General features: G+C 33.2%; 1 protein-coding gene across 2 annotated transcripts in view; it reads right to left on the reverse strand.

The window, feature by feature from the left end:
* Positions 1 to 1,077: 1,077 nt before the first annotated feature.
* LOC123693174 (forkhead box protein O) overlaps positions 1,078 to 24,432 on the reverse strand; it is an 87,233-nt gene continuing 63,878 nt past the window's right edge. The window contains exons 3-9 of one of the 2 annotated variants that reach the window (XM_045638149.1): positions 18,562 to 18,744; positions 18,213 to 18,313; positions 17,141 to 17,377; positions 15,970 to 16,166; positions 15,031 to 15,218; positions 13,290 to 13,728; positions 1,078 to 3,301 (exon numbers count right to left, since the gene is read on the reverse strand). In XM_045638149.1, the coding sequence (XP_045494105.1) occupies positions 13,555 to 13,728; positions 15,031 to 15,218; positions 15,970 to 16,166; positions 17,141 to 17,377; positions 18,213 to 18,313; positions 18,562 to 18,744 (1,080 nt within the window). In that variant the 3' untranslated portion in view covers positions 1,078 to 3,301; positions 13,290 to 13,554. Of the gene's footprint in view, positions 3,302 to 13,289; positions 13,729 to 15,030; positions 15,219 to 15,969; positions 16,167 to 17,140; positions 17,381 to 18,212; positions 18,314 to 18,561; positions 18,745 to 24,432 lie in introns of both variants that reach the window. The other variant, XM_045638148.1, reaches the window with a different exon arrangement.

A 24,432-nucleotide genomic window follows, 5' to 3' on the forward strand; every position in this document is an offset into this window, starting at 1 on the left:
TCATGATTATGAAATGTACCTACTTAAATTAATTTTAAATTCTGTTTTAGGAATCAATCAGTTTCACCTACAGACCAACTGCTTATTGTAGTGCAGTGCAGTGATGGCTCAGTGGTGAAAAACATTGTGAGGAAACCGACATATCATAAGATAGCGTGGTGGATAATGACCTGATCCCTTACCGTGTTTAAGTTTAAGTTAGCACTACCAATCCCATGTCCCAGCAGTGAGAACGTATATGGGCTGACGATGATGATGATCCTAATTTAATTTAAATGTGACATTGTTATAGAAATATGTAATTTTTCATGTTAGTTACCTAAATAAATAAAACTTGTGTTTTTATAAAACATTTTTATTGTACCCTTAGATTGTACCTATCAAAATCATTCAATAAATTGGTTATAACAACTAGATACTAGGTTATTACGAACAAGAATTTACTATTAATTTACTGCTTTCTTTTATCTTTGTCTTTATTTTTCTTGTTTGCTCTTCTAGTATGAGATATCTCTCCACTTTCCTTCGGACTCCGAATTTTTTTTCGTAATTTCAACCAGATCCAGTTTACCTTCTACCAAGTGAAATTGAACCGCGATTTTTCTTCAACATTATTGTATTTATTCAACTCAAAATAAAATTAAAATAACACAAGAAAAATCACAACAAAACAATCTCCAAATAACATCAAACATTTGTAACCATGGTAACGACCAAATCGTTTGACATATAAACCAGTAAACGTAAAAGTTACTACATGATTATTAAATTTTATACTGTATCAGAACATCTCGATTTAGTCGAATTACCAAACATGACAGTTATTATACAACTAGAACAAATAGCCCTAATGTGCGAAACTATGGCATTGTCAACTATGACATTTTGTTTCGGGCGGTTTAAAATACGAATGAATGATTCGTGAGTCGCTCAGTTAAAGGTCGATTTGATAAACGGCTGTTAGATTTCCTTCTTGGGACCTGAAGAGTTGACAACGATGTTAAAATACATGTTTATTTTGAAGCTCGATTAATAAATCTCTGATTTAGAAAATATTGGTGAAATCGGGTCTTAATGTCATTACCAAATAAACCAAATTACTATGTTCTTCCACTAAAGACCTTAGACCTATAAGAACAGACTCATTAGATCCTTAATTAATTGACCACATGGATTGACATAACGTCTGCCTCAGCAACGATTTTACTAACAAAATAACCAATATTTAAAACTGTCTAAATACATTTTGTATGACAAAAATTCATATTAAAAGTCGACTAAAATTTAAACGTGGATTATTTTGCTGGTGAAATCGATTCTTAACACATATAACATTATATAATGTATCAACAACCATTAAAAATAAAACTAATAAACCTATCTAATATGAGATACCTCCGCGGAGGCGAGTCATCTAACATTGAACCCCTACTATACTTAAGATACATTCATAATATTTGTGTCGCGTTATAACATGTACTGAATATTTGGCAAACTTAATCTTATAGATTCTGATGTCGAACATTCAATAATAGTACCAAAGTAACTCAATTTAACTATATTATATTTACAAGTAAAGGTTGTTCACGCACCCTCTGCCTAAATTTGGCAAAGAACGCAGTTTCGTTTTTATAATTAATTTTGTACGAACATTTCATTTTTATAATACACGAATGAAATTAAAATATATATTTGTTTTAAAATGCGCTATATAATATTTAACTATAGCACCAATGTCAGCTGTATGTAAAAAATGTAACAAAAATTGATTTCAACATTCTTACCAAAAATAATAATAAGAGGCAAAAAATAATGCTCTCGTCATAACATGGACGCCAAATATAATAAGAATTGACTTACATTTACAGTAAAGTTGCTAAATTGAACACTTATTGGCTAAATCTATCACAAATAGTCCACTGAGGTAATTCATAGTGAACTCCTAACAGGCCTTTGCAGAATGTTCTCGAACAGTGGTGGAATCGCTATTTACTTAACCACTATATTTTTTGATGTCGTATGCACGATACTTCATCAACTACGTTATGCATATTTTTGTACAAATAATCAATTGTCAATAAACTTGACAAAGGCATAGCTTTACGCTATAAATTTCGACGGTTTTAAATATAATATCAAATGTTTTGAGGAAAATATGGTCGTTTTCCTCGGTCTGCTGAAACCACCACTGTTATCACTAGCAAGTACAAACGAAGCTGTCACAAAAGATGACATCAAATATTAGTGTGTTTAATGTTGAACAATGAATATTTAATGTATCTTTTGTCGTAACCTTGCGGTTAGTCATTTCGATGTTAGCCGCAAACGACGCTTAATTAGAACTTATTAATTATTCGGGACTAGAGGTCTGACTATTCATTTTGCACGTCAACACCAGACATAACTTAGTGTCCCATATGTATATTATGATGAATCATTCAACAAACAACAATGAGCATTAAAACATCGCAACTATTTTTACAAACAGGCACTACTATTAACATTTTTACAATGTACTAAATTTGTGTCTATTATACTTTACTGTTCTTAAATAAAGCATGATTTTGGCGTCAAAATTGTTGAGCAATTTATTGGTACTTCATAAATTTTTGGTTAGATAATGGCATACGTAAAAATATATATGAGGTATTACATTGTAATTCTATTAGTAGGTATTAAATAACAGGGTGTGCACCTTGAGATGTTATAACCGTTTAATTACAGATCTTTAGCGATGCGAAATGTGTTACTATTACACGCCGTAAACATGTCGAATTAAATTGCTATAGCACGCCATGGTATGCATCCTACGGCTGAACCTGAACTATTCCTCGATATCAAATTGGATCAATTATAAAACTGCACAGTCCGCATATTTTACAAAATTACTTTCCTAGATATAATTACATGTAAACATAATTGGCCCATCTGTATCCGAAGATGAAAAATTAAAAGCTAAAATGGCAATGATAACCGAGCTCGAAGCTCTTTTCGTTTCTAACATCGACTTAAGCTTAACATTTAAACAAGTAAAATTACATAAATAATAGAAGGGAGAACTATAATGGGAACTAATTATAAATCGATTACTAAACATACGCGAGGTCACATAACCTTAATGATAAAAAAGTTCAATAATTGAATTAGAACGATTCACTATCGCACTTTGATCGACGTTTCATATCTGCAGAAATCAGAACACATTATCAGTCTCGGCTGTAATCCGGTCTCGCTCGTCAGTTGCGACCGTTGTGCGTTAACATGGCATCTATGTACCTTGCCTCTGCAAGCCAGGAAAGATCTGAAACAAAAAACAAAAATAAATAAATAACTATTAAAGACGCAAGTTAATATTATTATGACAATTAAAAATTGTTAAGTCTATTCAACTTTTTTACTTCGATTATTTCGCTGAATTCATAGGTTGTTAAACATTTTAAACGTTTTCAAAGGTTTAATGTGAATATAAAAAATAAATCATAAAGAGATTAAAAGCTTATCGAATTAGTCTGCCCCATGACAGAAGTCTAATTGCTAAAAATTTTTCTCCAGATAGGTATAAATCGTTACTATAAATAAAATTCGCGCATGTATTTAATTAAAATTTATGAACAAAGAATGTGTCGTCCCAGTAATCTTGATGTAATTTTCGCAACGCGCGTGTATATGTGGATTATCAGCGATTCTCGTTCGGCAGAGTTTCTGCTGAGTTCGTGGAGTGTAAATCGTAACCTGCCCGCCACAGCGACGCCAAGTCTGTCCCTCCCCTGCCCCGCGTCCCAGGTGACGACTCAGTAGTGCCGGGGCCCTATCGATTCTTACCAAAACTTTATACAATACTTACCAAAATTAAAACCTAACACGTACAATATACAATTAAACGCAACTGTCTCTTTTCAAATCACATCAGCTCTATTAACATTTGAAGAACTGAACGTGCACCGTCATTTTCTAATCATTATAAATAGGAAAATTATAGGCCGCGAATAAGGTAATAACGAACAGCAGAGTGGTTAAGTGGACTCCTCGCTAATTATGAATATTGCGCCGCATATTTCGATTATCGTCGTCGATAAAATGGAACATCACTACGCAACCACGATAAATCTGTCGCATATTCAGCAATGTAACGGACTTTCTCTGCGTTCATTGCTCAGAATAAAGTGTGTTCTTAATATGTGATGTAGATAATTGGCGTGCCCGAAATAAGGCCGACATAAACCATGGAGACTAAACGAATACGAAACTTTATGTATGACTATTACTTGTACGTACCTATACTTGCTGATTTATTACTTAAGTAAAATATCTATCTAGATTTCTAGAACAATCAACTTTTCGCATAAAACTTGTCTGTGAACGCAAAATATTACTTTTGTAGTTCGTGAGATTTGTGAAATGGAAGTTTTATATCTACCTACGTGCGTGGACTCTAAGAAAGATAAGAGTCAGGTTACAATTCGTTATCCTTTCTTTTGGTCATTGGTTACAATAATATTATGTTAATCTTATGGATTGCAGATAAAAATAAACGGTTGACAAGTATTAGGTACTATTAATACATACTAAATTGAGATAGAGGGTAGAGCCAAATTAATAAAAATTCACACCTTTTTGGTATGGCTTGCATAACGCACAGGATAACTTTATTACGGGCATCAATATATATATATATATAATATGTACCTACCTCTATTTATTGAGAATACTTAAAATATTTGTAACTTTTTGGTAATTATTTAAGGTAAGTAAGTTTTATGGCCTATGTTGTAGGATGGTGATAAATCTGTGTGATAAATAATAATACTACGTTTAGAATTATCTAGTTAAAAATACAATTATATAATTTCAAACTGTCACTGAATTCATGGAAAAAAATCATATCACGAAACATGTTATGTTTTGTAATATGCATAAATATTAGGTATACCTACCTACCTATTCAATATTTAACGAAAAAAGGCCAATTGACATACTTTGTGATTTTCGCAAGTTTTTTACAGGAATGTAGGGTGACAATAAATTCAGTTCCGGATGTTACGGGTTATAAAACATAGGCGCCGTTGGTTATCGAGATATTCCGGTGGGGTGCCTCGCGCGAAAATTTATTCACACTATACAATAGGGCTGCGAAATCTTTATTTTTATTATATAAAAGCGAAAGTTTGTAAGAAGGTAATGAAGGAATTAAAAGTATGACTGTTTCTCTTTATAAAAAATCTGATCGAATCTCTGTGTATTGCGTTATTTGGTAATTTATGTAATTTGGATTATATTCTGGATTAGGACATAGGCTACTTATTACCCAGGTTCCACGTGGGTGAGGCCGCGGGATTGAACTAGTCTGTAATACTATTTTGATATGTTTTAACTGTGACATATTTCTGGAGAAACTAGGAGAAATTCATTTATTATTTAACGATTTCAAATTAAGGTTATACATATTAACATGTAATAATTTTGGTAAGCATTAAATTAATATTAATAATTTATGATACCTAATAATTATTATTATGATTGTTCGTTCCATTTCTTGGATCACCTAATTGTTTAAATCCTACATCGTCTGTAATAACTTTATAATACCATAAAAACTATACTAGGATATCAATGGTGATCCCGATTCGCGTTTAATAACAAAGGTATAAGAGAATTTCTAAGATACAATTTGTACAAGTTCTGTCTCATATATACTTTACTACTCAATACTCATACATTTTTGATGAAATTTTTGTATTTTATTTCTTTTTTCCTCAGGTCAATTTTTTTTTAAGAAAGCGAAAGGGAGACAATATGTGATAACGATAAGTTTAATCGATGCTAAGCTATTCTTTGTAGATTCTTAGGTATAAGTTCACTCACACTTTTTGGAAAAGTTATTGTTTTATTTAGAAGTGTTATCCCTGTGCAAAACCCACAGACCTCTTAACACGCCCGTTATTTAGAACGTGTTTCCTTTATAGTACAATCGGTAAGATTTCGATTCTGTAGGTCAAATTTTATAGGCTCGAATTTTTATTGTTCCCGTATTAAATGGTATGGAACGGAAAAGCCTATCAGTACATATTTCAACGGTAAATTTATTGGCCGTTCCTTTTATTTTTGAAAATAGTTTGCCATTGAAAGATGTATTTAGACTTGAATTTTTTAGGAGAAATTCAATTTTCATATAATATGTATATCTTATAAGTATTCTGCATCTTCAAAAAATTAAATGAACCTGCATACTAATTAGTTCTAATACACGCTGGGTTCAAAATCCATAAACTGCGTCCAAAGATATAAAAAAAAAAACAGAAAACAGTATTGTCGTTGTTGTGATGCCACATGACCACTGGGTTATGTGGCTGGCTACAAAAAATACGTAGTATTATTATAAATTCTGTGGTAATAAGTACTCATAGATATTAATCCCTGAAACATTAAGGCAATAGTAAATTTTAGCAGTAATTTATACTAAATATGTCTACTAAATAGGTAGATACCTGTAACTAATCTATTTCCTTTTGTATAAGATTTTACCAAAATATAACAAGACAAAGAAATTACGGAAATTTTCTAGCAATTTCAAAATGCTAGAGGCTGTATAGGTACCTAAGCCCATCAGATGAAAGTCAGTGAAAATTTTCAAGCCTACAATAATTTAATACAAACAATCCCGAATACATTCAATACTACACACAGTGTGTTACATTAAATAAATAAACATTAATATAATATGTTGGAAAAAGTTCACAGCAAGTGTGTGGGCGTCCCAGCGACCTGTTGCATGTAGGCGGAGCGACACGCCCTACGCCCAAAGTGTGCTATGCGCTCACTCCTCAGCTTTCATTGTTTACATTTATTGTATAAAACAACACTAACATGTTATTCAACTACATAACTACTAGCTTTCCACCCGCTTTACCTAAAACCTGATAAATTCTATTAAACCTTCCTCTTGATTCACTTTATCTATTAAAAAAAGAACGATCTTTGGCAAGATTCAAACTTAAAATCGTCGCCATATTGCATGAAGTGACGGTATTGCCATGATTCGACCTTGAATTTAATTCCCAACGCGCCTGTATAGAAATTGCACTTCAAAAACTGCAACAAAATCTGTTGTGTTATGTGTAGTTTTAAAGATTACATTTTGCTTTATAGGTACTAGGTATGTATGAAGTGCGCGAAAAAAGGAAATGTAACGTTAGATACACAAGGAAATGTTGTTTGCTCGCGGAAACCTAATTGCATTTCAAAATACCTATCTAATGCTTTCACCGTATTTTGTAAAATCGGTGTTCCAATCATGATTTTATTGATGTTTAGACACAATATTTTTGTATCAACTATGTACATGCTAATTCTAATTTGTTAATTTAGACAAATTAGTTAACTTTCCAGTAACAAATAAATAAAACCTAACCAATAACACTAACGATGACAGCGAGGTGTTAGAAATTTTGTGCTTTTTATAAAAAAATGCAATTATTGAATAAGAAATACGTGGGTCGTATGTTCTTATAAATGCATAACAACGTAGAAGATACATTTGATTTTTTTAGATTGAAATGCTTGAAATAACCGCAACTCATCCAGAATTACAATCATATTTATGGTATTATCCACGATAATGTCTGAGTTCTGGCAATGGCACATGCGTAAAAAGATAGAGATAGACGAGATATTTACGATTAAATAAAAATTAATCAGACTTATTTTTTCCCTTTATCGTATACACACATTATATCGAGCACGCGATTGATAATTTCCTTTTAATTGCTTAAGTACAAAGATAAACTTGCCACCTTTTTTTAGCTACTGATTACTGATTAGGTAGCATATTTTCTGAAATGGGATAAGAACGTAACATGAAATAAGAACGGAAAGGAACTCAATATATGGCTATCTTTTGAAAAATAAATCCCGATTGAAGTAACGCAAGAAACGATATAATTACCGCATGTACAAATTCGGATATTTTTCTCTGATCAAACGAGTTCTAATGCGGTAAAAAGTTTTTTTTTTGTGTTTGGACACGCATATAAGTTTTTATTTATTTATCATGGCGTAACAAGACATTTTTATTAACATCTGGCCTACTACCTACTACGAAGCCGGGCTCAATATGGTTGGTCACCTTATATGGAGGCGGAAAGTGATACGGCCGGTAGAGGCTTGCATTTTTAAACGTTACATCTGCAATCTGCATTGCAGAAAGCATCCAAAATGCGCATTTATATAACCTCTATAATACCAGTGTTTAATATACTAGCGTCCAAGTTTGCTCTACGAACAACGATTAACTTTACTCTCATTAGATCTGATCAGCGAGAGTGGCTGAATTCCTCAACTCTAGAGTTAAGTTTTAGAACGTACAATATAGGAAAATTTTCCTAATCACTAAAATTAATTTTAATTTAAGGTATAGTTCTCTCAACTACGCTTTATTATTAAATTTTCCAGACGACAAATTTAATTACAGCCAGACACTAATTTGCGAACCGTCAAAAACGTCTCAGCAATTAGAATATTTCGTCTTCGTGTTCCGAGCGTGCATAATTTGTTGAAAATATTCGGAGCATTGCTGATGCGCAATAAAAATAATAAAATCGTTAGCAGTGCGGGCGCGTTCTAATGAACGTATAATCTAATTGTTGTGGTCGCGACGGAGAATGGTAAAACATTCAACAAAATTATAACAGCCCCTCGCCATCCTCATTGCTGACGCAAATTTGGTAATATGTTCCATTGATTAAAAAAGCTCGAGTGGCAAATAAGTAAATTAAATTGTAAATTCTTGAATGGAAAATGTTTGATCTTTAATTCACGGTAGAATTAAAAGAAAAACAGCTTAAATTCAACGAAATTGGAAGCTTTCCGATTATGCTAATACACACTGATTTATAAAATTTTCAAAAGCTGTGCGCACGTAACCTTAAGAAAAATTGACAGCCATAACTATGTTGTCTCATTTAAATAACCGATAAAACTCGCCATAAGCTGTCAAGCAATAATGAGGAGTCGCTCGCCCCGCTTGGTATTCAGCGCCCATCGAACAAACTTCGATAGAATGTAAAAATCCTAAGAAAATCTTCATGTAAATCATGTTGATCGACAATGAATTACGATACATAAGATTCAAATTGGAAAAGTTTACGATGCTCCGATATTGAGTGATGCTGTCTAAAATTTATAAGTTCAATTACTATTTTGTACCGACGACGACAAAGTCGTTCAGGATGAGAATGGGGCGTGTGGGTATTTATCATATGATTAGTGGAATAGAAAATAGATAAGCGTAAATATTAATGACATCCGTGATGGAAGGACTACGCCCTGTCAGCGGCAAGAGAACCGGACACCAAGAAAATGTATTTATAATTATTATTTTTAAAGAAAATCCCATGAAGACAATGCTCAGAAATGAATATGAGAGAATGTTTGATGAAGAAATAGTTATTTAAAAAAACGCTTCATAATACATAATGATGAAAAGAAAATTAGAAAACAATGTTTAATTCATTGCTCATTTGAAAGGCCATGCGGTAAATATTTAAAATTGTAAGTATTAGGGGGTAAGGCCGTAAACAGCAGACGCGTTTTATTAAGTAGGGGTGTAGTGGGGAGAATATAATGAATAAATTCTGTGTAAGGAACTAAGAACCCCTCGTAACGCAATTGAAAACTTTTAACAAGTGCCGAGAAATCGTGTGTAAAGGTGGGACCTACCTAATTATGTCGCCGGCCGACCGGAATACAGGATGAGTTTGGAAATTTAAACGAGTCTTTATGAAAATCAGCTTGTTAATAAAAATTCGAGTTCCACTACGAAGTAACTTCGCCGTTGCATTAGCTGAGTAATGTTGTTTTCAGATAATTTAACATTAGATATTTAAAATAACAACGCAATTTTTTGATTCGAATTTTACTCTCCATTAACTTCTGAGACGCGATTATAAAAAAAGCAATACCGTCTGCTTGAGACTTTTTTGTAACCCTTAAAAACAAGTCATTACCACAGCTTAATAGCGTTGTGCTCTACGGATTTTTTCGTGTTATTCTATTATTCGAAGGCGCTAGATCGTCGGGGTTCCGTAGCACCGTTTACGCTAAAAATGATATGATTAATTATCGCCCAGACCCCTCATTAGCGCGCAAATGCGGCCATTCAAAGGTAAAATTGAATCACGACCGCTTGCAAACCGAGTTCAATACAAATCTAATTATATATTCATATCAGCGAACAAACGACGAGCGGTTTTTCAATAGAAATATTCCAATCCATCACATTCTATTGTGTTCGTAGCAGTCAAAACACCATGCCGATTTTTAATCCACTGATTATGCTCTTTAACATCCTGTTTTTATAATTAAAATTTCAAAGTAGTATACCTACTTCAATTTTAAACGCATGACTTTAAGTTGAACTAAGTGTACATTTTTCCGGATAATCTAATTTCCTTTTTTAGTAGTGCTTGTGCACCAGTTGTTAATAAAATCGATATAAATAATAAAATTATTGAATATTTGTCCTAAAGTCGTTATAAAGAGAAGGTAGAATTTCGACCACACACCAATTCTATAAAGCAATGTTGCAATATAAAACAGAAGAACTCGGATTATTCAAGAATTTTTATTTCTTGTATCCATTGAGATATACGTATGGAGACGACACCGCCTACATCACTTATGTTCCGCTCAACATAGGCCTTATGGCCTAACTGCACTAAGTCGCTTTAGCGCGATGGTCGCGTTCATGTCTTGTTTGTTTTATAGCAAAAAACCATGAAACTCCTCAAATATGCCCTCGATTGTGTTACGATATTGCAATAATAATTCAAGTAATGCGGCAAAGTGCAAAGAAATAACCTTTCATCGGTAATTAACTAGATACCTAATCATTTTTAAAACTTGGTTCGAACAAAATTTTTGGCGGGCGCCATTTTGCGTCATTTATCATAGACTCAAAATTTAAGAAATGACATTTGGTATGAAAGATGTTTAGATAGTAATATTACATGACGTAAATTTTTATTGTGGAAAATAATAATTTTACACATTAAAAAAACATTGTACTGTGGATATTATTTGAAAAAAAGGTTGAAACATGAAAATATGAAAATAATTAATTACCTAGGTATCAATTTTTTTTATTACATTGATTGGTTTTAATTGAAAAATTTTTAATTGATAAGTTTATTAATAACTTATTTATTAGATTAATTATGTATTTTTTGTTGCATTGATTGTTCTTAATTGGTAATAGGCAGAATATTTAGAAAGTTTCGCCTCTATGGTGGTGAGACGATAACATCGCTTAATCTATGACTCACTAGCCGCCCCGCGCCGCCGCGCCTGGCGCACAGATTTTCTTCGTGGTGTCTCCTCTATACGTAGTAATAATAGCTCAATGCTTGTATCATTAACCTTCCTCTGCACTATAACTATTCAAAGTGATTTACTATATAATAATATTATGTAAATTATATTAATAGATAAAAATCTCTTCTTATATCGTCAGCCTACCTAGCAGGCTGATCACGAATTTTGTTTTCGTTGTTTGGGACATATGGATCAAGTTGTGGATAGATTTTCCAAGACTTCCTAAAGTCTAAAATGTCCTCAATTTTACGGGAAAGTGTTTTTTTGGATTTTTATTATTTCAAACTAATGCCTCAAGGAAATGATAGTATCTCATAACATTTTTCATTCAGTTTATAAGCCGTATATTCTCTGTCCTCTGAAAGGCCTCACGTGTCATAATCCCCGTACAAAGCGCGAACATGAGTGACGCAGTTATTTTTCGTAATACGGGACGTCGTAAACTTGAATGAGACTCAAAATGGCCTTGTTGAACATTTTTTTCTTTATTTTGTAAATAGCTTCTAGTTATCCTGTACAACGATGGGTAAGACGAATTTGTTACAAAATTATTAGTATGTTTTTTTTAGTACAGTATTATATTGACTAGTACCTATGTCGTCTTGTCTTATAATTTAATTTTTTTTCCTGTTCTATTTTTTTATAAATGGCTAGTAAATCCCCTAATATTTGAATTGTTATGACTAATTTGAAATAGGTCTGATAACCAGATAATGTTGATAACGTTAATAAATAAAAAATTCTTTTCCCTTCTTCTAATAATTGTTTATTGCTTGAATGTGTGATTATTATACATAAGAATACACTTCTGAATATAGCTACCAAGATCTATTAGCTATGAATATTATATTTTAACTTAAAGTGACAAGTGATAACTTCGTTAAAAACAACCGACTTCAAACTTGCACTTGCAACATTTACAAATACAGACAAAAATGCTCATAAAATAAAAACTACTGGGCCTATCCGAATAAAATTTTTACGGGACCAATTCGACACCATCCCGCATCGAACAAAAAAATAATCACGTAAATCGGTTCAGAAACATCGGAGTAATCGGTGTACATACATAAAAAAAACATACCGGCCGAATAGATAACCTCCTCCTTTTCTCCTTTTTTTGAAGTCGGTTAATAAGTAAACTATTTATATGCACATCATTGTCCGATATAATTTATTTCAACCTATACCAATGTAATCCGAATCGCGTGCCAATGTCCAAGAATTAAGAGAAATATAAACGAAACTCTATTATTATCTAAACCAATAAATCAGTCTCGTAACGAAAAATGCAGACGCTATTATAAAAGTTTACTTCCTATCTTAAAGACACGAGAACGGGGTCAGGACGTCCGCGGTATTTTCACGAAACAACAGACTTGTAGTTTACCGAAATACTACACAAAGTTATTGGATTGTGCTGCAAAAGTTTCCCAGATTATCGCTGATACTGTACGATTTATTGCAGCTGACTATTGTAAACGCTCGCTAATGTATTTGTTGAGTACTCTCGGATTATTTATTGAACGTGGTTTATCGAATTATGACGTATTTTGGCTATTATTTTTTGAGCTATTTTTTTTGGATTTACGTGATGTTTATCTGTGCAGAGGATTTGAAGTTATATTTGGTAAAAAAATATGATTTTATTGTTAACATTAGGAGTGACGATGTATTTTGTTGGATGCATTTCAAAAAAAAAATTTAATTTTTTGCATTTAAATACCTACTTAACATTTATAATTTTTTAGTGAATCTTTAATATTTTACTGAAATAACTACCTACCATTTGAAAAATGCGTTAAAATATTTTTTGAGTGGTTCAAAAAAATCTCACAAAAAATTTCGGTAAGTATATATTTTCCACGAATTTTTTGTTATTTTTGTACCTAAAAAGTGATGAATAGACAAAAACAACATACCTTGATATCCAAAATCGCGCCATTCCGCCCCGCCCCGCACCACACAACTAATAATAATAATTAGCACATTCGACAGCAAACGGTAACCATTCTTAATGTAGACTAAACGATAAAAACAAATATATCTTGAATACGTAACAATTTATATACATACTAAAACGTAACCGAAATTATATTAAAATTTTGAAATGTTGAACATAATATGACGACTTTGAAAGACTATAGACAAACTAGACCATAAACTATAGGCCATAGACTATAGACTTCAATGTACCCAAGAGGGGGCAACGGTGTACGGGGTGCGTTGTCCCCCCCCAGAGAGTGTGGTGGGGACGGGCGGGGCCGGCGCAGCGAAGTGGCTCTCAGCGTCCGAAGCCATCTGCTGCTGCGGGAAGTTGAAGTCGAGGCTGCCGTCCATGCTCAGCTCATGCTTTATCACCTGTGAGACCAATAGATAAAGAGTTGTTTACTATAAACGATTAGACTTACTTGATTAGTTAATAAGAGGACGCAAAATGGCTGACTGTTAAGTAATATAAAACTTACATCAAGAGAGAATCAGCGAGCGAAAATAAAAGATCCCGAAAGAGCGAAAATTTCACTATTGTTTACTTATTTCAGGACAGTGGTGAAGTCAGTGGACAAGACAAAGACAAAGTTGTAACTGATATTCGCAAACAAAGCCACATATTTTGAAATGCGATTATAAACATAAATCACCGTCAATCACTAAATTCTAAAAGAAAACAATACTGGAATTAGGCCGGGTACGCGAGTGATAGATATAATGCAGACAATATCACCCAAATCGCTAAATACTACATGAAGTCAAATTTAGGAGCTTTTATTATTTATTTAAATAAAAGACAGCTCGGGACTTTTCCCAAGCTATTTTTAAGAGTGCATACGATAAAGGGCAAAGTTTGTAATCATGATTGCAACTGAATAGCAGACTGCAGACTTAAAAAAACATACATTCATTTAAACTTTGGGAACTGCTATTCAATGATTCATTATGAATCATTGAAGATGCTTGAAACTACACTTCTGATATTTGAAATAATTTACGTGAGAAATTAATATTTTCACGTTTTCCTTATTGTTTAACAAATGTCGTTACGCACGACGCGGACGTCTTTCATTTACATTGATTTTTATTACTTATCTCGTAAAGTAATGTTTATCCTTTAATAACTATAACCACAAATAGCGTTTTTATCACAGGTTTTTATAGATTTTCGAAAAAAAAAACAACAGACCAAGTCTATGACGAGATCCAATAGTCAACATTAATAAAATTTTGTTTTTATGAACTGCAAACAAGGGATAGAAAATTGATCAGTTTGCCTATAATATCCATAATACAAATAATTGTTATTAATTTTTCCCTTTATTCATAAATGATATCTATTATTATTTCCCTTCAACATCGTAAATGTATTAGTTAAATTAGCCTAATTTCCTCGAAAAATTTGTCACCCACGTCAAAGTTATGACCCAACGTAAAAAACCTAATGTTTCCAGTTCCAGTTGAAATTCTATTTGCTGAAGACTTACTTCATAAACATTTTAGTCTCGTATAAGTTTTAATATTAATAACATAACTAGCTATTCCTAGGAATGCAGAAAGGCAGTAATCTATTTCAATTAACTTTATTGACTCAAAATTATTTAATTACTTTTACAAATCATCACTTTGAACATTAGCGTCATAATTTTCGTAAACTGGCAGAACACTTACCTCATCAACGTTACAATCGAAGCTATGTTCTAACGTTTCAATGTTCAGGTCCTCCGCGAGGCCAGTGTTGAGGGCTCCCATGATCTGGCCCATCACTGTGGTGGGACCCATCGCACCAGCTTGCACCATCATACCACCGTTCATTAACGCAGCATCTGATGTCGTCACCATTTGGGTTTGGCTGTTTTCTGAGGAGAAATAAGTATTGTTTTTACCATCATGAAGTCTAAGCATTACTTTTACATTTATAGCCGGTTTCACAGCTTCATAATATTAAGCTTATTTCTAAAATGATCAACAATGTATAAAATTTACGTCAAATAAACTATCAGGGAAATTAATAGTTATTGAAACCGGTACTAATATTTCCATTCTATTTAAGATTATTCACTGAAGACCTCCAGGGTATTTAAAACATTCAATTAAAGTCATATTAACTATACCCATTATTTAAATGTTACAACCAGAAGTATTTCAGTATCGTGGTCGTTATCCTTATCACTAATATTCAAAACGATGAGGGAAAATGTCGGATGAAATAGGAACATAATATATATAATATACTGCGTAGTTTCTTCCTTCAGAGAAGCCAGGGTCAAAAATATAATTCTATTAAGTCTTATGAGTCTTTACTCATACATTAAAAAGCTATGCTGTAAAACACAAATAAATCTCCTAAAACTTAACAATTTAACGAATCCTTTGACCAAGAAATTAAAATTTAAAAGCACATCATCATCGTCAAAAACAACAAGATTATCAAAAGTATAGTATCTTGAATCAATATCTTGTTATCCAGTTAAGATTCCAAATACTACTCAAGTACAGAGCTCCAATATGCCTGTCTGCTAGACATAACATAGTGGATGAAGATCGAGAAGGCCATTTTGTTGGTGTTATAGTAATGAATTTTTGTATGAATAAAGTTTCACACTATACCTGTCTGCATGATATCAGCGGGGTCAGCGGGCGGCGGGGGTCGCACGAAGTGGTCGAGCGCGTGCGGGTGCGCGGGATGTGCGGGGTGCGCGGGGAATAGCGACGAGCACGCACAACTGCCGTGCGGGTGCCGCGGACACGAGTACGCATAGCGGTAACTGCCGCCGGACGACGATGACGACGTCGTTGGGACGTATCTGTACCAATTTTAATGTTCAGTAGCATGTTTTTTAGTAGTGTTGAATAATGAGTACCAAGTAATCTTAAATTAGTGATTTGTAATTAAGAACCTAAATTTTAGTAATTATAAGTGAATCTTACTCTTCATAACTACAAAGTTGATTAAATTAAGAGGCTTTAATAACAGTCCTAGATAATAACAAAATATGAAAAAAAATCTGGCGGGGGATAAATAATATGTTGAATAAATAAGTATAACTAAATAGGATTTTAAAAGTCGTCGATGAACAAAAATGTATGAGTAAATAGAAGCAATCACTAGTTTAACGACCCCTTAAACCAATAAAGAGATCCCCTGATATTCAGCCCTTGATACCTCTTATCAAATCATAAATGTGGCTCAGAAAAGCTAAACTTTAAAATCAGACCAATACTTTTAAAATGTTCAATGTTCTGCCTTTTATATTGATGCGATTCTATGTATACAGTCAATATATTTGATTGTAGTAAAAGGTTTAGGAATAATAGTTTTAAATTAAACTTGTTATAAATTATACGGAAATTTTGAAGCACTCCCAATTCTGATAAACTCCTGTCTTTCAAAAGGTTGTTGAATTTGAATTCAGGTAAACTAATAAATACAATTCTGACATAATTAACATTTGTTTAACGAGATAGATTCACTGAACGTATTAAAATTATAATACCTAGTACTTTAGTTGGAGAATAACATTTGTATTACGTAACGTAAAAATCATAATTCTGACTAATGTGTTCTTTAACTATGCTTTCTTGTGTCTAATTAAAGGCGATTTTGATGCAAACTGCCGGTAGAAGCATTAAGGGCTAATTTAACTCGTACCTGATAAAGTCATTCAGAAGCTATTTTATTTCATACTCTTTAAATCTTTTGAATGCTATTATCAAACTGCGTAGTAACTGCAGGCCTAATTTTAAAGCCCTAAAATTCTAAAAGCAAATACAATCTTACGTATTTAGGAAGGGATCCCCGTGTAGCTTCATTGAGTCTGCTAGAGTGCCGGCCAACTCGTCTTGCGTGAAGTCTTGAGAATAATCGTTATTTGAAGTAAAATCCGATGGAGGCCCGTAATCCGTCTGCCAATCTGTTTCTGAATGTAACAGTGACGGGATTGGAGACAGGCGGCCGCACGATGAAGCATTCGAAGACGCTCTTTGACGGAAGTCCGGTGATAGCTGAAAACTGCTGCTACTGCCGCCAAAGCGAACAAGCGTTAAAAAAATTGCAACTTATTTTGATAAAATTTGACTATCATATTTATATAGATTTTCATTCTCAATTGAATGATAGGTCGATAGTCATATTTTATCAATACAAATCACGCAAATAAATTAAATAATTTTTGGCTCAAAATAAAAACTGGACTAGACTACGTCATCTAAAGTTTTCAACTTCTAAAAATATCATCTAAATCAACGATGTTAAGTAGTTGGTAGCAGCATGCAAATCTAATATCCGTTTAGTGACCCTCTACCGAATGATGCGATTATCATAACGAGTTTAATGGTCAGCGCAAATATACATTTGCGCAAAAATAAATTTCGGTCAGAGATACTTTGCTGGGTAAGAAGTAAGAAAAGAAAACTAATCACTCATAAAGTTATAAAAATGTCCGTGATATAGTAATAAAAATGAAAAATATTGGCGAAATTGCTAGCTTGGTCACATACATAACTCATTGTCTAATGGTTGCAAATGATAATCGACAACACAAGTCCACAAATCATCATATTGCTTTTATTGATTATTTTACTATCTACCTAGTTTCTCAACCTCTCCCCAATATGTCCCATCATACATTTAGCGATACCTTCAATGGTAATTTACTAATGTACATTAAAAGTCGAATTAAAATCGCAACACAAAACTTATAGTCATAACCATTAGTATCATTGGCTGAATGCCACAATTCTTTCGAACTTGTATGCAACAGTGGTTTGTATCAAAGGAAGCAACTAGTCTTGTCTCTACTAAATTCTATTTTAAGCTTTTTGGTAGTTTGAGGTTCATTGTAAATTGTTACCTGGGAACTGGAGAATCCGGGAAAATGTCGTGACTTTCCGATATGGAGCTGCTAGGACTTGGTGTTGTATCTGCGGTGATGCCATTTCTCAACGCTTCCGGCTGTGGACAAAGTTTAATTTCTATATATCTGAATCAATAGTCGCATCGAAATCAAGAGGTTTAATTTACATAACATAACCTTTTTGAGTCGAATTTTGTGTACAATTTTAAAACATCTCTATTCCAAATGGCTAAACTCAGTTGAATAAATCAGTATTCTTTTCAAAAATATTATTTGGTCAAGCTATAGTAAGTTTCAGACTCATCTAAGTAATTGTTTAAAAAAATCGGAAAGGAAAATTTCGTACCTTCTTTTTAACACGCCCTCTTCTTTTTTCTGACTTGGACGTTTCCATAGATAGAGCTCGCCGTCTCACTGATTTTCCGGGTTTGGCATCAGGGTTGATCATCCACCATGAAGACTTGCCGGTTCCCTCATTTTGGACCCGCATAAATCGGTTGTGGAGAGATAGATTGTGTCTAATGGAATTCTGAAAGAAAAATAGACTTACGTTAAAGCCTTATATACATAATTTGTTGGATAACAAATAGAACTCGAACTTTCATTTCATATTAAAATACAAGAGAAGTATAAAAATACCAGAGACAAAATAACCATTCGACGCTTGGCCATTTATGATTATGACCACCAATGACCACAAAACCTCTATTTTAATTTCAACTGCGATTCAAAGTTGGTAACAATAACGTGTCCTATCTCACACCGGCAATAAAATCTCGCAACTTTTTCCCGTCGAAGGAATATAAAAGCAACCACAGCAACGAATGAAGTTTAGCAATAAAATAGTCCATAAATAATTTCTCTGTGTCCTATGAGAACTGCCACTTACTCTGGCACCGTTCGCTCCACATAAATATGTGGAATTTTTGTCTTCAATCACAAAATTCGCGGAAAAAGTCACATGTAAAACATCTAATATTTTTGGCAGTTTTTACGGATAATTTAACAGGGACGTTATCTGTCCGTACTTTTATGGCGGAAATGGGAGGAATATATTGTAACCTGTAGGATGCGGCTTGCGAACCTATTGTACAAAAAAAGAAAAATGTCGGGCTCAATCTATACTAGACATCAAATAGCCGTTATGTGTATTGTATTCATTCTCGTGTGACTTATCTTAGTCTGATTATACGGTGCCCTCTTTTATATTGGACAACTTTACATCTACTTACTGACCCATCTGACTGTAAAACGAACTGAAATGAATTTCATAGTGCTGTATCTTTTAGAATGTTTAATAGGAACTTCGACATAACAATAAATTAGGTACATACAACTTTTAAGAAGATGAAAAACACTCAACGTGTCATTTTTAATTAGAGTTTAAGTGAAATTGCTACTTTTAGAATAATGTTATATGCACAAAAAATTAACTGCATCCTTAAATACTCAAGGATATATGCATGTATAACAAAAGTTTTTTACTGTATGACGACATTTAATATCTATAGTTAGATGATAAACATTTCCAAATTATCATATAAAAGAACAATTTTGCGTCATTCATAAACTAATATTTTTATAAGTAACAAATCTGTTATATCATAGCCTTGAGACATAGCTAAAAAAATATGAATTAATTTTAATATCAATAAGAATCAGATTCGGATTTAGTCTTCCACTACTAAGTTGGTAATAAAATAAATACAATAAAACGAAAAAAGTGTTTAAAATCTTAAGTTTATTTATTCATTATTATATAACCTGTTTTGAACACTTTATAGCCAGAGAGTTCATGGACATAATATAATTCGCCTTTACTTAATTAAACAGCTTAATTTTTACCTATTTCTACAAAAAAAAAATATTAAAATAATTTTGTGGATTATGGCATGATTTGACATATTTATTGCTTTAATAATTTTGCATGCATGCATGCCAAAAATAAAAATTATTTAATAACCTTAAGAATACATGACAAATGACAACTTATTTATCTTGAACAGGATGAAAGCTACAAAGCAAGGTTACAGTTAAATTATGAAGGCAAATAACAAAGCAGAAAGTTACATGAGGCGGCAAACGTGTCAATGCGCTATCAAATGTCGCTACAGCATCCCAGAGAAGCGCGGGCGGAAAGGAGGGCGCTTTCATACTTAGAAATTTGTCTACGGCAGGATCCCTGGCGCCACTACGACCCTTATGGGGTGAATTAACCGTCTCCGTCTACGTCCCCTTTAATACGCTACCAACTTAAATTTTGTCGAATTTCTACAACTATAATGTCTTGCGTAATCTCCGACTCCGATGGCTTATGATTTCCGTGTTTTATAGCCTTCAAATAATTCATCGTAATTTTAAAACAAGTTTTCGGTGGATATAAGGACGACTGCGCTTATTGTATTAAATATTTTCTAATTCACAGATGGTTTCTTTACTTTGTCCTAGTGGACCGTGACCGGTTCGAACCAAGTTATGATTTCGGTGACACACTAATATCTTCCATACTTCCGGTTGCGATGATTTAAATAAACGTTCACAAAACTTTGTTTTGTGTTTACATCTTCAAAAGGAAAATGAAATAGCAAGGTATTCTTACATGTAAGCAACGTATCATCATATTATTAACCTTCAAGCAGTGAATATATAATAAATGTAGAACGGTAGCAATGTATTAGGCGAAGGAACGTTGAATTATTCAAGGAATAATATAAGTGCAAGTTTGGTAGACCTTCGAAATGCATTTAAATATCCCATATAAATCGTCGTGTAAAAATGCTTTGCTATATTTTTGTGCGTATGAATCTTATAATGAAAAGATTCCTACAAACGGAATTTCTAAAATAAAAATGGAATGAATAAATCGTAATTACCATGTAATTACCCTTTTGCACTTTACTTTTATTTCGTCTTCCCTATTCATTTACATTCACATTGAACACGCTTTCAATTATTTGGCACATGAAATAAATGTAAGGAACGGTGATCTATCCTCACAATAATACGTAATATTAAAACACGCATAGTGGATCTCTCAAAATGCGTCATATTTTAACGAATGCGCATATAAAAAAAATGGTGCGTAACTTAAATAAATTTGGAGCGTGTGGAGATTTTTGATAAAAGGCCGCGTAACTATTAACACTTAGTTATTTAGAAAGGGAAAGTCTTAACAGGAAAGATAACAGTGCTGTTTTATTTGTACAAAAGAAAATAAATGCTTTAGGTACATAAAATTCATTTCCTGGTATTTTTTCGTACGCATATTGGAAAACCGGAGCTTTGACGTGATACTATTGCGGAAAATTTTGTCAATTCTCATTAATATGTACAATCGGTGTTAATTTAGTGAAATATTTATATAACGGCATAAGTAGGTATATAATTAAAATATGAATGAATTGTTCATTATGGTGACACGTGTGATACCAAACCACAGCTTTTACACAGCTATTTATTATGAATATTGCGTGTTGATTAGTTTGGTGTTTGATCCTAACAATTGGTAGCAAATTGCTCTTTGAAATAGCAAAATTGAAATCGTCGTGAAGTGTGAAATCAAACAATATATAATTCAAATGATTGAATCACAATGACACAATGGGGGGCGTCGGGTGGAAGGCGAGAAACGTGACAGCACTGAAAATTGGGAAGAAAATCCAGCACCGTGTCAACCGCCACTGACAAATTTAATTATTCAAGTTACCGAAACGTTAGAAAGATGACTTTTCCGAGAACCGATAACTAAGTATAAATAAATTCGTTTAATGCTACCGCAGCAAAGTTTAACTTAATAAAACATTTAAATCTATGTAATTCAATTCTGTCGAGGTTGGATTTTGACGAGCCGAACAGGACGTGTCATTGGGATCTTTTAATACTTACCTGGGGTTTTACTAAGTTTCACTTATTTCCTAGAAATTTTCACGCTGTTAGGGCAAGCCCTAATTAGGGCTACCACAAACCTGATTTAAATAAGTATAATTTTATTTTTCATAGCTATTATAATAATATACTCTATGCGAGTTGAAAACAGAAAGAAAAAAAGCTATTTGAAAGTTTATTATGTAGAAAGAACAAAATACAGACGTGTCATTGAAAAAAAAAAGGAAATTCAATTTTAAATCCCTTTGAGTGTAATATATCATTACATTGTATGTTGCAAAGCCGGTTATTAAGCAATTACTTTATACACATAATTTTAATCCAACCTTTAAGTGGATTACCAAAAAGAAAACACAATCTTCCACTTTATAATTAAAAAAATACGTTAATCATTACGGAGGTACTTATTTACGTAAGAGTTTTAATTTTATATCAATAAATTATTTTTATTATTACTGTACTATCTGACTGGTATTTTTTCAAAATAAAACCAATATCGATAATGTTTTAAAACATAATCAATTCAGAATATAACTTCTTTATTACCCTAGCTGATAGTTTTATTAGACACAATTACCGTATTATATAAAAAAAAGCATTTTAAAACTAGGACACCTCACATACCTATCTATAAATAAACAAAATCGTGAAGATATTTCATTCGTATCGCAATTTCAGCAAGTACCTGCATCCCGCTAATTACAAAGGCGATAAAAAGAAACTTCAGCCAGTTAGTTGAGAGAAGCAGTTGAATTGTTGGCGAGTGCCCAGATCTAAATTCGACAATCGTTGCTCTTGACCCCGCCTAAGAAGCTTAACAGTGTGCCAATACGAATCGCTATTATGATAATATAGATGTGCTAAACCACCGGTTTCCGTATTCTCTATTTCATAAATGCAACTTGTATTATTTTTTTAAGCACAATAAATACATTTTTATCAATTTTACATGGAATTGTAAAATTAAACTTCAAGACGGTATTGCATCATATGAATATACAATATAAGATCGGAAATGCATTATGTAAAGAACGTTTCAGTTTTAATCAAATCGGCCAGAGCACTGGCATGTCCGTATGAAATTCCTTTTTAGTATTCCATTGTTATACGTACAAAGCAAAAAGCCTCATTAAAAAGTAAACATTTTCTTAGCACCGTAGTAGGTACATCATTAATATCAAGTTTTTTCAAGTATGTTATCAAATTTTTGCAACGAAAATGCACCTCAAAAGAATAATTTTCAATTTAATCAAATGAGGCAGGCATGACTGTATGAAATCCCTTTTAGTATTCCATTGTAAGTGAATGACGATGGAAAATTAAAACATTTCATTTTCATAATAACTATCGATGCCTAAGTGAGGATGAATAAAGGATTTTTAAAACCGAGGGGAGATCTATTTTCATAATTCATCGTAACGAAACGCAAACACCTTTTCAATCCTTCAATAGGCCCGACGAGAGGAGAGCCCGCGACCAACTAGCGGTGGCAGTTTCTTAATGTTACGGAGGGTACAATATAAAAATATCACGATCGTCTCACAAAAGCATCGCGAATGTTTGCAAGGAACAAGATTAATCGTATCTACGTCGGAAGACGTATCCGCGACCGACACCTTCGACGTTGCACAAAAATTAATCATTTTAACGCGGTATTGTCATGCCGTCGCCCACTCGTGCAAACTGCTCCCTAATTAAATTACAATTAGGCTTCCGTTTGACAGATTACTTGCTAATATTTCATTTTTAAAATAGCAATTTTTAAAGCTCCATTGGTATTTCAACCGCATATTTTATATAATCGTAATCGGGGACGTAGACGCAGAATTACACGAAGCTTTCAGAAAGTGTAATGTAATCTCAGCCATCGTTTCCATAAACCTAATGGCAAAGTATCACAAAACTTACATATCGCTGTTATAACAACCCAAGTTGGCATATTTGTTACTCCCTCAGTCAGCATATTCACGTCGAATGACCGCCAATTTATGTGAAAACTTCCACACCGGTTACATGACCTATCTGTAAGTTTTTACTCGTCAAACGGCGCGCGCTATCTGTAGCGATGTATACCAAGGTAAATATGCCAGGTTAAAGTTTTCACGTGAAAGTTTATGGTTTCGAACGGCAATGTGTCAATTCAGCGATTGAAATATGGCGACAGAGTTGCGTAGAATGGGTGGCGGACGACGCCGCCGCTTCCGCGCTCGGTGACGTGATGCATCGTGTGAGCTTGCATTTATATTCAGGCCCGTTCGTATATCAAACGCCAAATTTGAGTTTCGAACGTACTAAATTTTATCTGCACAAAAATTGGGCACCCTGATAGATA

Source organism: Colias croceus, chromosome 7 (assembly GCF_905220415.1).
Source record: "Colias croceus chromosome 7, ilColCroc2.1".
Classification (NCBI taxonomy): domain Eukaryota; kingdom Metazoa; phylum Arthropoda; class Insecta; order Lepidoptera; family Pieridae; genus Colias; species Colias croceus.